Genomic DNA, 12,327 nt, shown 5'->3' on the forward strand with positions numbered 1-12,327 from the left:
TGAATTGGTTTTTTTGTTTCAGACAAAAATTACGATCGCTAGGTTGTACACAGTGAATAATGGGCGCTATCAATATAGCTTTATTTTTTAAATAAAACTTTAATATTTTTTAATAAAAAAATTATTTTACATAATTTAAATGTATAATAAACTGTGCCTAAAATTTGGAATTAATTGATTTTATTTTAGCTGAGAAAAAAAATTCTAATAATTATATATTTTTCAGCCTCCTAAACCAGGTTCACCACGAGGGGTATTACGCATTCGTATATAATTATTGCCATTTGTAGAAAAGGCTTCTCTCAACGCTCCGAAAGATTACTCTTTCTCTTACACCCTCATCCCTCCCGAAAACATTTTAACCTAACCCAAACCCATTTCTGATTACATTAAAATTAGGTTTGTTATATTAAAAAAATTTGATGAAAGATCTCTATGAAAATAATCTTTTGCCACAAATTTTAAAATCTCAATATATTTTCTAAAAAAGATTAAAATTTTGAAATATATAGATATCGTGAAAACTATTGATTGTAACATCATAGATATAAATTGTATACATCATAGTTTGCGTCACATAAATGTGCGAATATGTAAATTGTAGAATTAAGGCTTGCGTGTTTTTTTTTTTATAAATGTCTACAGACGCTACAATTATAACAAGTTCATAACTTGATATTTGAGGTTTTCGCAGTGTATACAAATATTAGAATTGGTTTTCGGGTTTGAACCGCATAGACTTTGATTTGATTCCAACGTTTTGTGAACATTTCAGTTCACTTTATCAGGGAGGAACAGCCTGATACTGTATGTTTATGACTATCTGATAATTTTTCTCTAATACTGTTTTTTATGACCGTGTAGTGAATGAACATCTAGTGATGCATTCTACATATTACTTAACATTCACTTTTGTGTTTGTTAGTACATATACGAGGTGTGGCTATAAATGACGGAACTGCACGAAACTTGTAAGATTCAAGTGCAAATGAAATATAATTAACCTTGAAGTTTCGCGAATCAATCAAGACCGGACACATCTTTCGATCTTATTTAGTTTTTCTCTGGGCGATTTTTAAGTGTGACCGTGTTTTGTGTTGTTCTGCTGCATTTGACTACATTGAAAATCAAGCGGCGCATCAATCTAAAATTTCTTATGAAATTAGAATCAAACGGTTAATCAAAAGAATTACTTGGAAGTCTTGACCAAGCTCCAAGAACGCGTGAGAAAGAAAAGGCCGGAAGAAAAATGGATCATCATAAACGCCAACTCACAACGCCCTTGTCATGAAGTAATTTTTAGTCTACAAAAACATTCTAGTGCTCGAACACCTCCCCAGTATTCACCAGATTTAGCCTCTTTTATCTGTTCCCCGGGCAACTCATTTTCAGTCTGTTAATAAGATGAAAAAGGCAGACTTACTGAAGAAAATATCAGTTGGCGATCTGCATCATTGCTTTGAATAATGGAAAATTCAGCAGTGTATAGAAAGGGAGTAGAGTACAATAAAGGGAATACAAATTAATTTGTAAAAATTTAAAAATAAATCTGTTTTTTCACATTAGTTCCATTATTTAATAGACGCTTCGTAGCACATGTTTCAGACTAATTCAAACGGTTTTATCTTTTTCATTGCACTATTGTCGAATAATTGTACAACAATCAATATTTTGATATTTATGAAATCTCTTCTCGTGTTTAAAAGCAAATTTTTTGATTTGATCAGTAGGCATCATGACCGTAAATTCTAATATCATTGCAACTATATCACGGTGGTAGGATTTTGTTCTGAAACGTTTAAATAATTATTGTCCTATAATGAGTTTAAGACATATCGAAAGTAACTTCTCAAACAACTTATGAATATGATCAGCAACAAGGATATTGACCTATAGGATATTCTTTTATCCAAGAGTTTGCCAGGTTTGGGGATCATGATTACTTTAGTCATCTTTTACTGCATTGGCACATATCTCATGCGCAGCGCCACACTGAAAAGATGAGTTAACTTAATGATCTCTTTAGGAGCAGCTCTTTAAGTATTTAATTATCAAGTTCATATCATATTCTGAATCTTATTATTTAGACTCTTTTTTTATTACATTAACAACTTCATTAATGATGATGAGTTTGATTATCGTATAATCAGTGTTGTTTATCAGTGGAAGTTCTTCCTTTTTAGTGGATGAGTGTGGTTGAAATGTATTCACCAGATGTTTAGCAAATATTTCTGCCTTTTCTAAATCTTTTCTTGCCTACGTGTTATCGTTCTTTCGAATCGGAAAAAAATTCTTTGGTCTTTTTAAGAACTTGGTTGATTGAATCCTTGAAAGGTCATGATTTTGATAACATATGTCAGAGTCAAATTGGAAAGGAGTAAGTGTGAAGATATATTCTTTATATAAGTACAGCATTACATTTGTAGGATACAAATGTATATCTTCTTTTAAATAAAGTTATTGAGATAGCCAAGTTTGTCGTCAGCAAATATTGTTAAGTGATTGCTACAAATTATTATCAATAAAAAGGTTATTTTTTGATATAAGAGCTATTACGAATTAAATCAGCAAATTAGCGGCAGAAACTCAGAAAGTTCTGCTAACATAATCTGACGTAAGATTGATAGCAGAAATCAAGCGAGATCTATTAATATGACTTGACATCAGATTGACAGAAGATTGACAGACAGAAATAGGATCTATAACTCCTAGCCATTTAATCAGTAATAGTTTTTATATTGTAGCTTTTTGCTAAACAATTTATAGGTGATACTTTGCAAGATCTGTTCAAACAGATGTGATACTGATTGGGTATTCGATAGAATAGATTTATTTATTAAATAGAATAAATATATGTATTAATGAAGAGACTAATTTATATATTAAATATTTTCTTCGATTTTTTTTGGATGAATAAGATGATTACAGATTTTGATCAATTTTTATTACATTAATTTCTACTGGAACTATAAGATAAGATTGAATTTGACCATACTCAAACGAGGAACAATTATTATATGTCGAATAAACGTGTATATTAATTTTATTAATTAATAAATAATGACAAAAAATAATATTTGCACATTACACATATATTTTACGGAATTTATACTAAAGTATTAGTTATAGTAAACATAAATAAAATAAATGATAAATATATGAAAATATATAAAAAATATAAAGCATGTAAATAATGTAAAATATATATAAAAATCATTGTTATATTACCTGACTTCCCCTACGGGACAACGCTAATGTTTTAGCGAAATCGTCATTTGTACGGGGATCAACATTTTCCTTCATCAGTGCGTCGGAACTCAATTTTACGATCTTCGAATTCTTTTCTTTCATGCAATCCAATTCTCTTCTACTGCTAATAATAATAGCTTCGTTATTCGAATCATCGATATTTCTTTTTGATTCACCACTGCTATTACTTGACGAGGACACACTATGATTATGAGGCGGTGAATCGGGAGGACTACCGATAAAGAACACTTTGTGAGTATTAAACTCAGAAGATACAGGTATCGTTGTGTACCGTCTACCTGTGTGGTCCATCATTGTTTTATATTCTGTGATAGGAGTTGAGTATCTTCGCGGCTCTTGTTCAGCACACGCACTCTTAGTCGATGAAGTACATTGATCTAATTTTTTGGATGATAACGTAGTTCGCAGTTCTTGAACCATCAATTTTGCATTATGACGGTTAAGTTTGACATTACAATCTGGATTCAGTTTAGATTCCATAACAGACATATCAGACACATTGTTCTTGTCACTATGAGAGCCCGTTAACGTAACGTAAAACACTTGCATGGAATTGGAATCTTGAGCAGAAGAAGATCTTTTGCGCCGATATTTAGAAAAAGAATCATCGGTGCGAACAGTTTGTATAGAATGACGACGTTCCGAATTAAGAGCATGCTTCTGTTTAATTGTATTTGACAAAGTTGAGCCTCGTCTTTTGATATCCATTATTAGTAATTTTGGGGAGAAGACTTTCAGTCTGTCAGATTTTTCTTGGTAGCATGTATCAGGATCATGTAAAAATGTTGGCGAACAACATTGACCGCTTGAACACGATTTATCCTTCATGGAAGTTGAACAACTGGAAGAATTGTCGGCTTCTATTAAGATCTGAGTGTAACATTGTGACATCTCTGCGGTTGTAGACATGTACCTCGTTCTTGAATGCGGTTGTAGTGGAGGGAAGGTCTGTTGTCGTGTGAGTTGCTTGATTTGTGCACCGGATTGATCATCCGATTGCAAAACTGTGCATAATCTTGATACCTCGGTACTGTTGGTAATACTGGCTATACTCGTTTCTGGTAAGAGATGCTCCACGCTAACTGGTCTCTCAGTAGTGCTAACATTTGATGACTCAACTACGCTACTTTTGGAGGACAACAAGGACAGCGAGCTTGGCTCCAACAGACTTTGATTTTCTAGTTCTTGCAAGAAACTCTTTGCTTTGATTTGCTCACTCGGCAGGCTTTCTCTCCTGGGGGGCTGGCGTAAAACACTCAACGGTCTCGATATGTTTAGAGGTACAGAATGACGCCTACCAACGCGATCAAGTCCCACTCGTCCTGGCAGCGTAGGCATTCGCGCTTTTTGTGTGTAAGCGGCTGGTATTAATAAATCGATGCTGCCTGAATCGTCATCGGCAGCTGCTTCCTCGCCTGAACTAATAGCACCTTCAAGTTCATCTAGTTCGGAAACATCGGTTTCTGTTTGTTCAGTCGCCTCTTGGTTGATCAATGCCTCCCACTTTTTCTGATTTGCCTTCAAGTATTCCATTAATGATAGGCTTAGGCCATCGCTAAGGAAACGGTGCCATTCCATATAAAGAGGAGTTACGACGTGCTTGAAGAAACCAACCTGGATATTCGGGATACTAGTGATGTTTCGATCGCACAACGGTGTTACCGGAAGATTTAGACGACGCTCGTAATCGCCCTGCCTGAAGAACTCCTCGCAAACTTTGTAAGACCATTTTTTTGATATATCCCATGGTCTACAAGGATTGGAAATATCGGCGCACTTTAAAGCAATTTGTAAAATAAAATGACGATCTTCCGCACGTTTCATCTCGAGTGAATTGTTGCTTAAATAATCCTGTAATGTGCAACGAAATAATTAAGTTGATTTAATTAGTTAATTAAAGTTGGAAACTGACTTAATTGGATCATACCCTAAAACGTGTAAGAAATTCTTGTTGTCTTGTAATGTCTGTTGCTAAAATCAATGAACTGATATGCCGTTGAAGTTCTGGTCTTACAGCGGCCGGTAATTCTGCCGAGACTCCACTGTCTAGAAGACATCCTATAGCTGATCTCCAGTGATGATTTTCAAGGACAGAGGTATTCTGAAAATTATCAAGTCTTTATTTATGTATGGCTAAATTAAAAAAATTATTTATAAATAACAATCAGTAAAACATCAGTAAAACTTATGAAATCTATCAATAAGAATTAAATAGAAAATCATAAAAAAACATAAAGGTAATTTGTAAATATACAAAACTTTAGAAAATAAATCTAGCACTGAGAAATTAAAATGGCTCTCTTATAAAAAACACATTTTGAATTACCCGTGTAATTAAGAGCTACATGTGGATAGTAGTGCCAGTATATACAGTAGCGCAACTCCCTGTCAGCACCTTTGATGTTAATTAATCAAAATGGAGTGCACATACGCGAAATAAGTTGATAACATCATTTGAACTTTTCTCTCGTTTAGGGCCGTGGCACATAGAAAAACGTAAGCAATAAAGGCCGAAGTACAGACTTTTGCATAACGCATAACGCATAACGAAGAGAATCAATCAAACAGAATCCTTCATTTTCATTCTGACAAGGAAGGGACATGCCTTACTGTTTAATCGTGATTGGTCGATTCGCTTAAGTTTTAAATCTTAGAGCCAGAGTACAGAATTTTGCATGACGCATAATGCATAAGGGAATCAACCAAACAGAGTCCTTTATTTTCATCTCCAGGGTAGAAATAAAGAACTTTGATTAAATCCCTTATGTCTTATGCGTTATGCGTTATGTGTTATGCAAATGTCTGTGCTCCGGCCCTTACTGTTTACGTTTTTCTATGGGTCTTTACTCTCTCGTTTTTACTTTTCGTTTACTCTAACTTGATACATGTGGCAATAAATAATAATCCAGAATAATGTATTTTAATGAAAAATATATAAAAATAAATTGTTAATAATATATTTAAAAAAGAAAAAAAATAGAAAAAGAAAAAAGATAAATATAATAATATAATGTAAATACAAATGTACGCAGGGTGAGTCTGATAAAAAGTTAACCACATTTTTCTCGAAAACGGCTAAAGATAAAGGAATCCAAAATCATCCAAGATTAAAGTGATAAGATCTGTAAATAGATATTTTTAAATCCTACAATGTTAATAATGGATGTCTTTTCCTATCTCTAACCGTTTTCGAGAAAAATATAGTAAATTTTTTATCAGACTCACCCTGTATACAGATCTGTATATTCATTATAAAATTATGTAATAAATGTAGAAATATATATAATATATATATACATACGAGGGTAAGAGTCAAAAAGTAAAGGGACAAATAAAAAAAAGCACATTTATTTTAATCTATGTGGAAAATTTACATATCATTTTTCGACATAATCCCCACCAACATCGATACACTTGATCTACCGCTTAACAAGCTTCTGTATTCCATCCTGGAAGAAAGATTTGGGTTGGGTGCGTAATCAGTTATGCACTACTGCAATGACCTTCTCATCCAAAGAAAATTTTTTTTCTCGTAGTATTTCTTTTCTTTTTTTTTCTTTTTATCTTTTCGGTCCATTAAAAGAAGCATTATGAGGAAAAAATTTTTCTTTGGATGAGGAGATCATTGTAGTGGTGCATAACTGGCTACGCACCCAACCCAAATCTTTCTTCCAGGATGGAATACAGAAGCATGTTAAGCGGTGGATCAAGTGTATCGATGTTGGTGGGGATTATGTCGAAAAATGATATGTAAATTTTCCACATAGGTTAAAATAAATGTGTTTTTTTTATTTGTCCCTTTACTTTTTGACTTACCCTCGTATATACACATATTGTATAATAATTTATTTGTAAAATATATATATATACATTTTATAAATGATTCTTTTTTAACTTTAAAGTAAAATATTTATGTTTATTGCTAGGACCCGGATGTTCGAGCGATTTCTCGGGTCGCGCGCGGAGCACCGCTGTGTGCCAGTGAGGTAGCAACATTTCTCGAGGAGACACGACGCCCGACGACTGTCAATTCGGATGCGGTCGGCGGGCGTCAGGTCTCCTGCACGCAGTGGTGCTCCGCGCGCGACCCGAGAAATCGCCCGAACATCCGGGCCCTATTTATTACATGTGTTACGTCCTATGGACTCCGCGATTCTTTTCTTTCGGAGAACGCAAGGCGATATTCGAAATATCGCAGATGCACAAATAAACTACGATCTGATAGGCGAGGAAAACATGCCGAGATAGTTTAATAATAATAGTAAAGAATCGTTACGTCCTGTAGACTCCACAATTCTTTTCTTTCGGAGAACTCAAGGCGATATTTTAAATATCGCAGTCGCGCAAATAAACCGACGATCTAACAGGCGATGCAAACATATTCCGAGATAGCTTTATCGTAAAAATAAAAGAATATATACAGAACTAGAGAAGTATACAGATCAACTCATAAAATTCAAACTGTAACTCATTATATTCTAAAAAGTTAAACTAGTCGACAGTTCTCTAAACGAAACCAACACTTGGGAAAACTAATAAAATTTTAGAAGAGAGACTAACAACGATAAGCGATTCTAAACAATTCTCGGCTGACAGATCGTCGTTACGCGATATCTGCCTAAGATAAGATCGAGAGGGTAATAAAAATATCAACCACACTTGATAGCAACAAATTCTCCATTGGTCGAAACGTAAGGGCCTAAACAAAAGCCCTGACCAACCATGATAATTGTAAAATCAAAAGCGACGCCCCCGGGACCTAAAGGGCGTCATTGAAAAATTGCCTATTCGTCAGGAAATGTTAATAAACCAATGGAGAGGAGGAGCAAGAAGGTTGATATACCCGCGACATCCCTCGGGAGAGCAGATTCTACTCCGGACTTTTGAGCGCAGTTTGCCGTGCACGAGCTATCCGGCCTCGTATTTAGACTCTTCGGACTTTTTACACACAATCGATTTCGAAATCCGGCTTCAACTCAAATTCCGACGTTCGTTTAGAGTGCAAAGTGAAAGAACATAGTGCAAGTCCGAGAGACCACACAACCAGACCAGAACAACCCAGCAGCCATTATTAACAACGCATTCCACTAACAGTAAGTCAAGACACACATGTATAAGGAAAAAGAAAACATAAAGTAAAATTTTCACCCCGTACCGAAATAATTCTTGGACTCAAGATAAAGCCATCTTCTTCATCTCCTTTTGCGCAAGTCCTATTCTATCCAACCCTAAACCTTTCTCTTCCTCTCTCTCTTCCACTCCGGAAATCACAGAGGATCTCCCGTGATAGCGGCGAGATCCGTGATTTCGCACATCTCGGAAATCACTCAGGATCTCCCGTGATAACAGCGAGATCCGTGATTTCGTCCATCCCGAAAATCACTTAGGATCTCTCGTAATAATGGCGAGATTCGTGATTCCGTTTTCCATATCTTCCCCCTACTCAACATTATTCACTCACTCACTCTCTCTCTCTCTCTCTCTCTCTCTCTCTCTCTCTCTCTCTCTCTCTCTCTCTCTCTCTCTCTCTCTCTCTCTCTCTCTCTCTCTCTCTCTCTCTCTCTCTCTCTCTCTCTCTCTCTCCCCTCCCTCTCTCTCTCCCTCTCTTTCTCCCTCTCTCTCCCCCTCTCTCTCTCCCTCCCCCCCCTCTCTCTCTCTCAAATTATACATGCGCAAAGAATAGGAAAAAGAATTTTTTTTTTATTTAATCAGATTTTATTTAATCAAGAATTAATAATGACAGAATAGAAAAAGATAAGTATTCCAAGAATTATTTCGAAATTACACGCCATCGCCTCGATCGATTTTTCTTATCGTTCGTCGTTTCTTAGTGGACGATTTAAGAAAGCGGACTTCGAGAGCTGGAGCAAAGCGTGCTCGAAATCGTCGGAATTGACGCCTGAGGCAAGAAGTGGCTCGGGCTACGGCCGATTTATTCCCCGACGACAGTCAATCGCACGAACTATTAGAACGTTTAATTACCGACCACATCAGTACAATTAACAAGTACAACGGCAATAGAAATCCTGATACTCCCCATTACTCTCCGATTTCCTCGTCAGAGCCAGCGCGCATTCCGTCTCCTGCTCCTCAGAACCACCCTCCCTCTCCCTGTCCCAATCGTTCCCTCTCCCCACCTAATGTAGAGTGTAGCGAAAGTTGCACTTGCCAAGAGATGGGAGAAATCCCCTTTATTTATAACGACGACTATGCCTTTATCAAGGGGCACAGCGGCAAAATTCCCTTCAATCATGGGGAAGAATTCTATAAATGGCTCCTCTCTAACTTCCTTATCTTAGATCTCCCTCTCCCAGAAGGTGTTTACACCTGCGGGCCAGACGATCCCGATGAAAAGCAGTTCTACAGAATTGTAGCGGGAAATCTCCCCGGCACTCTTATCCCTATGTTTACTCCTATCCATCCCAATCCTGTAGGATTTCCCATTGACATCCTCCGAGCCTTCCTTCCCCTCTCTACCGCCGAAATTATCGAACTCCTATGATCCTCATTAGCACTCACTCACTCTCACACACACACGCACTAATTTTTTTTGTATCATTTAATTATTTATTGAAAAATTATTGTAATAACCAACCGGGACACTAGTTTTTTTAAACAATAACTTCTCCCCCTCTCTGTCCCGATTGATGACCTCCGCATTCATGTATCACCCGCGATCCACACACTCACTTTTTGAAAATAAAAAATATAATATGACGAAAATGCTCCTTATTGTCTGTCATTTCAGAGTTTTACAGACTCTGTAATACAGAGTTGAAACAATGCAATTAATAAAGATTGGTCCAGATCTTTCCTTCCGGTTATTATAGCGGCCATGGTTGGAAGGAGGCATGGAAGAGTTTTGCTTCCTTTTGCTCTGAGATCATCAAATTAAGAAGGAGGCAGCAGAAAGGGTGCGATGAGGAAAGGAGCGTGCATCTTCTCCTCCCAAGAATAACACGGGCGACCTCGGGTAATAGCCCCACCGTAATCGCGTTCCTGCGCATTTACGCGATATTTGACCCTCCGACAGGGAGGGAGGTCAACAACAATCGCCTCCCATTACTATCGGTGTCGCGCAAGCTACGGGCAGAAGGAGGCCTGTTATTATACCGGCTCTCTCTCGTCTTCTACGAGAAGGCTCCGCTTTTTCGTCGGAGGAAATCGTCGGCGGAGAAGTTTCCGGAAGGTTGGTTTGGTTGGCAGAGCGGAATCTCTCTATCACCAACTAAACCTTTCACCATCAGAAAAATGTGGCGATTAGCTGGTGTCCTGATTTGTCACAAATGATATGACATTCCCAATTTATGAAATAGTGAAGGACCTCACCTGAGAGAATTCTTTACGCGCTGGCGTGATATCCTGGATGAAATGTTGCGGCAATTCTCAGGCATTCTCTATGTAACACCATAAAAGGACACCTATAGGGTTTTAGTCGGTAGGAATTCGACATACCCCGCCACTTCTCTTCTGGGGTGACAGAGATCAACGATGGATTTCCTCACGTATAAAAAAACCCATCCATAAGAGCCGCTCCATCACGTGCCGAACCGACCAACTTGCGGTGTCAATTATAAAAGGCGATTCGGAGATGAGGATATCAATTTTGATTTGCGTTTTCAGCAGTTTATCATGGCCGTTTGTAAACTGTAATTACGTGTCTTGATTCTAAATCCTCCAAATATCAGACCAGGCAGAGAATGTTTTTTTCTGTTAGGCTGATTGTGAGCCGTCTCGGTATTTTGCAGCTTGCTACCGCCCCCTAGTGAACCATATTATAAATACTGCGTAGCAAGACCGGCGAGCAGTCTTATACATAGTAGTTATAAAATCCGCGAGCTTGCCTATCCTCGAACCATATTATAAATGCCGCATAGCATGTAATTCTCCAATAAAAATATCCGCGTATCGCATTGTAAATATCTTCATCAGTGATAAGATCCGCTAGCTACATTATTGTAACTAGTTTGTAGACCTCGCGACTACGATTATTCTTGTCTGCCTACACTCAGTATTCCATAAGGTGAGTTTGAGTTTCCCCTTTGTCCCGAATTCTGCCATCGGCAAACTGATCCAAAGCGTTAGAAAAGGCAAACTGTTGCAATATTATATTATGTATATTATTATATATGGATAAAACGTACATTATATTATTCATTATTAGCACGTTATATTATTTGTTACTATTAGAATAGTAATTTTCTCCAATAAAACAAAAAGTTTTAGAGCGAAAAAAATGAAACTGCGAAACACGAATTGTTAGAAAGTTTTCCAACAAGAAACATTGTTAATTTTTTAAAATAAATAAATCTAATGTATAAATGAGTAACGGGGAGAGGTGAATCCCTATGTTTCGTGCTCCAAGGTGGCGGATAGAGAAAGCTGATTTACTAGAGAGTAAGAGTAAAATAAAATAGCTTTCGCGGACTAAACACAACTAAATACTCCATGATGAGTACAATTAAGGAAAATACTATTACGGAACAAGGATTCAGATATGCTCCAGAACCGGTGATAGATGGTAGAGTGAACGAGCTCACTGCTATCGTCAGTAAGTAGTCGCAATGACATAGAAGTGGACCATCTGGCTTTCGTGTCAGATAATCAGACAAGCGATGAAAAAAGTAATGAAGAGTGGCATGATGATAAATGGCATGCAGTGCAAAACAAAAAAGGACTCGAGATAGTTCTGAAAACATTTAACCAAAAAAGAGTGCAAATTGGAAACTTACATATTGCTTTCTCACTATTTTATTTCGCTCATTCTATGAGCAAGCTGGTTTTACAATTTTGGCTTTCTCATAGAAACTTAATGAGTAAAATAAAATGAGGAAGTAAGTTCCAATTTGAATACTTTTTTCACATAAAATATTTTTTTAAATGTCCCGTATATGTGTGTGTATGTCTGTATGTATGTATTCACTTTCATATGTTCCAAAATAAAAAAATCTACATTTTTTGAAAAATTAAAAAAAATAAATCCTTTTACGCCTCGCCCGATCCTCGCCAAATTCAATTTCAAATTTTACCAAACATCCTTTAATGATATTCTATTTA

General features: G+C 36.7%; 1 protein-coding gene across 6 annotated transcripts in view; it reads right to left on the minus strand.

Annotated features, from left to right (window-relative positions):
• Nucleotides 1-12,327, minus strand: part of LOC145945589 (uncharacterized) — a 169,132-nt gene that overhangs the window by 29,055 nt on the left and 127,750 nt on the right. For 4 of the 6 annotated variants that reach the window (XM_083054650.1, XM_083054661.1, XM_083054656.1 and 1 more), the window contains exons 9-10: nucleotides 5,198-5,371; nucleotides 3,229-5,121 (exon numbers count right to left, since the gene is read on the minus strand). In XM_083054650.1, the coding sequence (XP_082910776.1) occupies nucleotides 3,229-5,121; nucleotides 5,198-5,371 (2,067 nt within the window). The remainder of the gene's footprint in view (nucleotides 1-3,228; nucleotides 5,122-5,197; nucleotides 5,372-12,327) is intronic. The other 2 variants (XM_083054675.1, XM_083054670.1) reach the window with 2 other exon arrangements.

The sequence above is a fragment of the Prenolepis imparis genome, unplaced genomic scaffold (assembly GCF_030444845.1).
Source record: "Prenolepis imparis isolate NDT839.2.m4 unplaced genomic scaffold, iyPreImpa1.0 SCAF_2, whole genome shotgun sequence".
Lineage (NCBI taxonomy): Eukaryota > Metazoa > Arthropoda > Insecta > Hymenoptera > Formicidae > Prenolepis > Prenolepis imparis.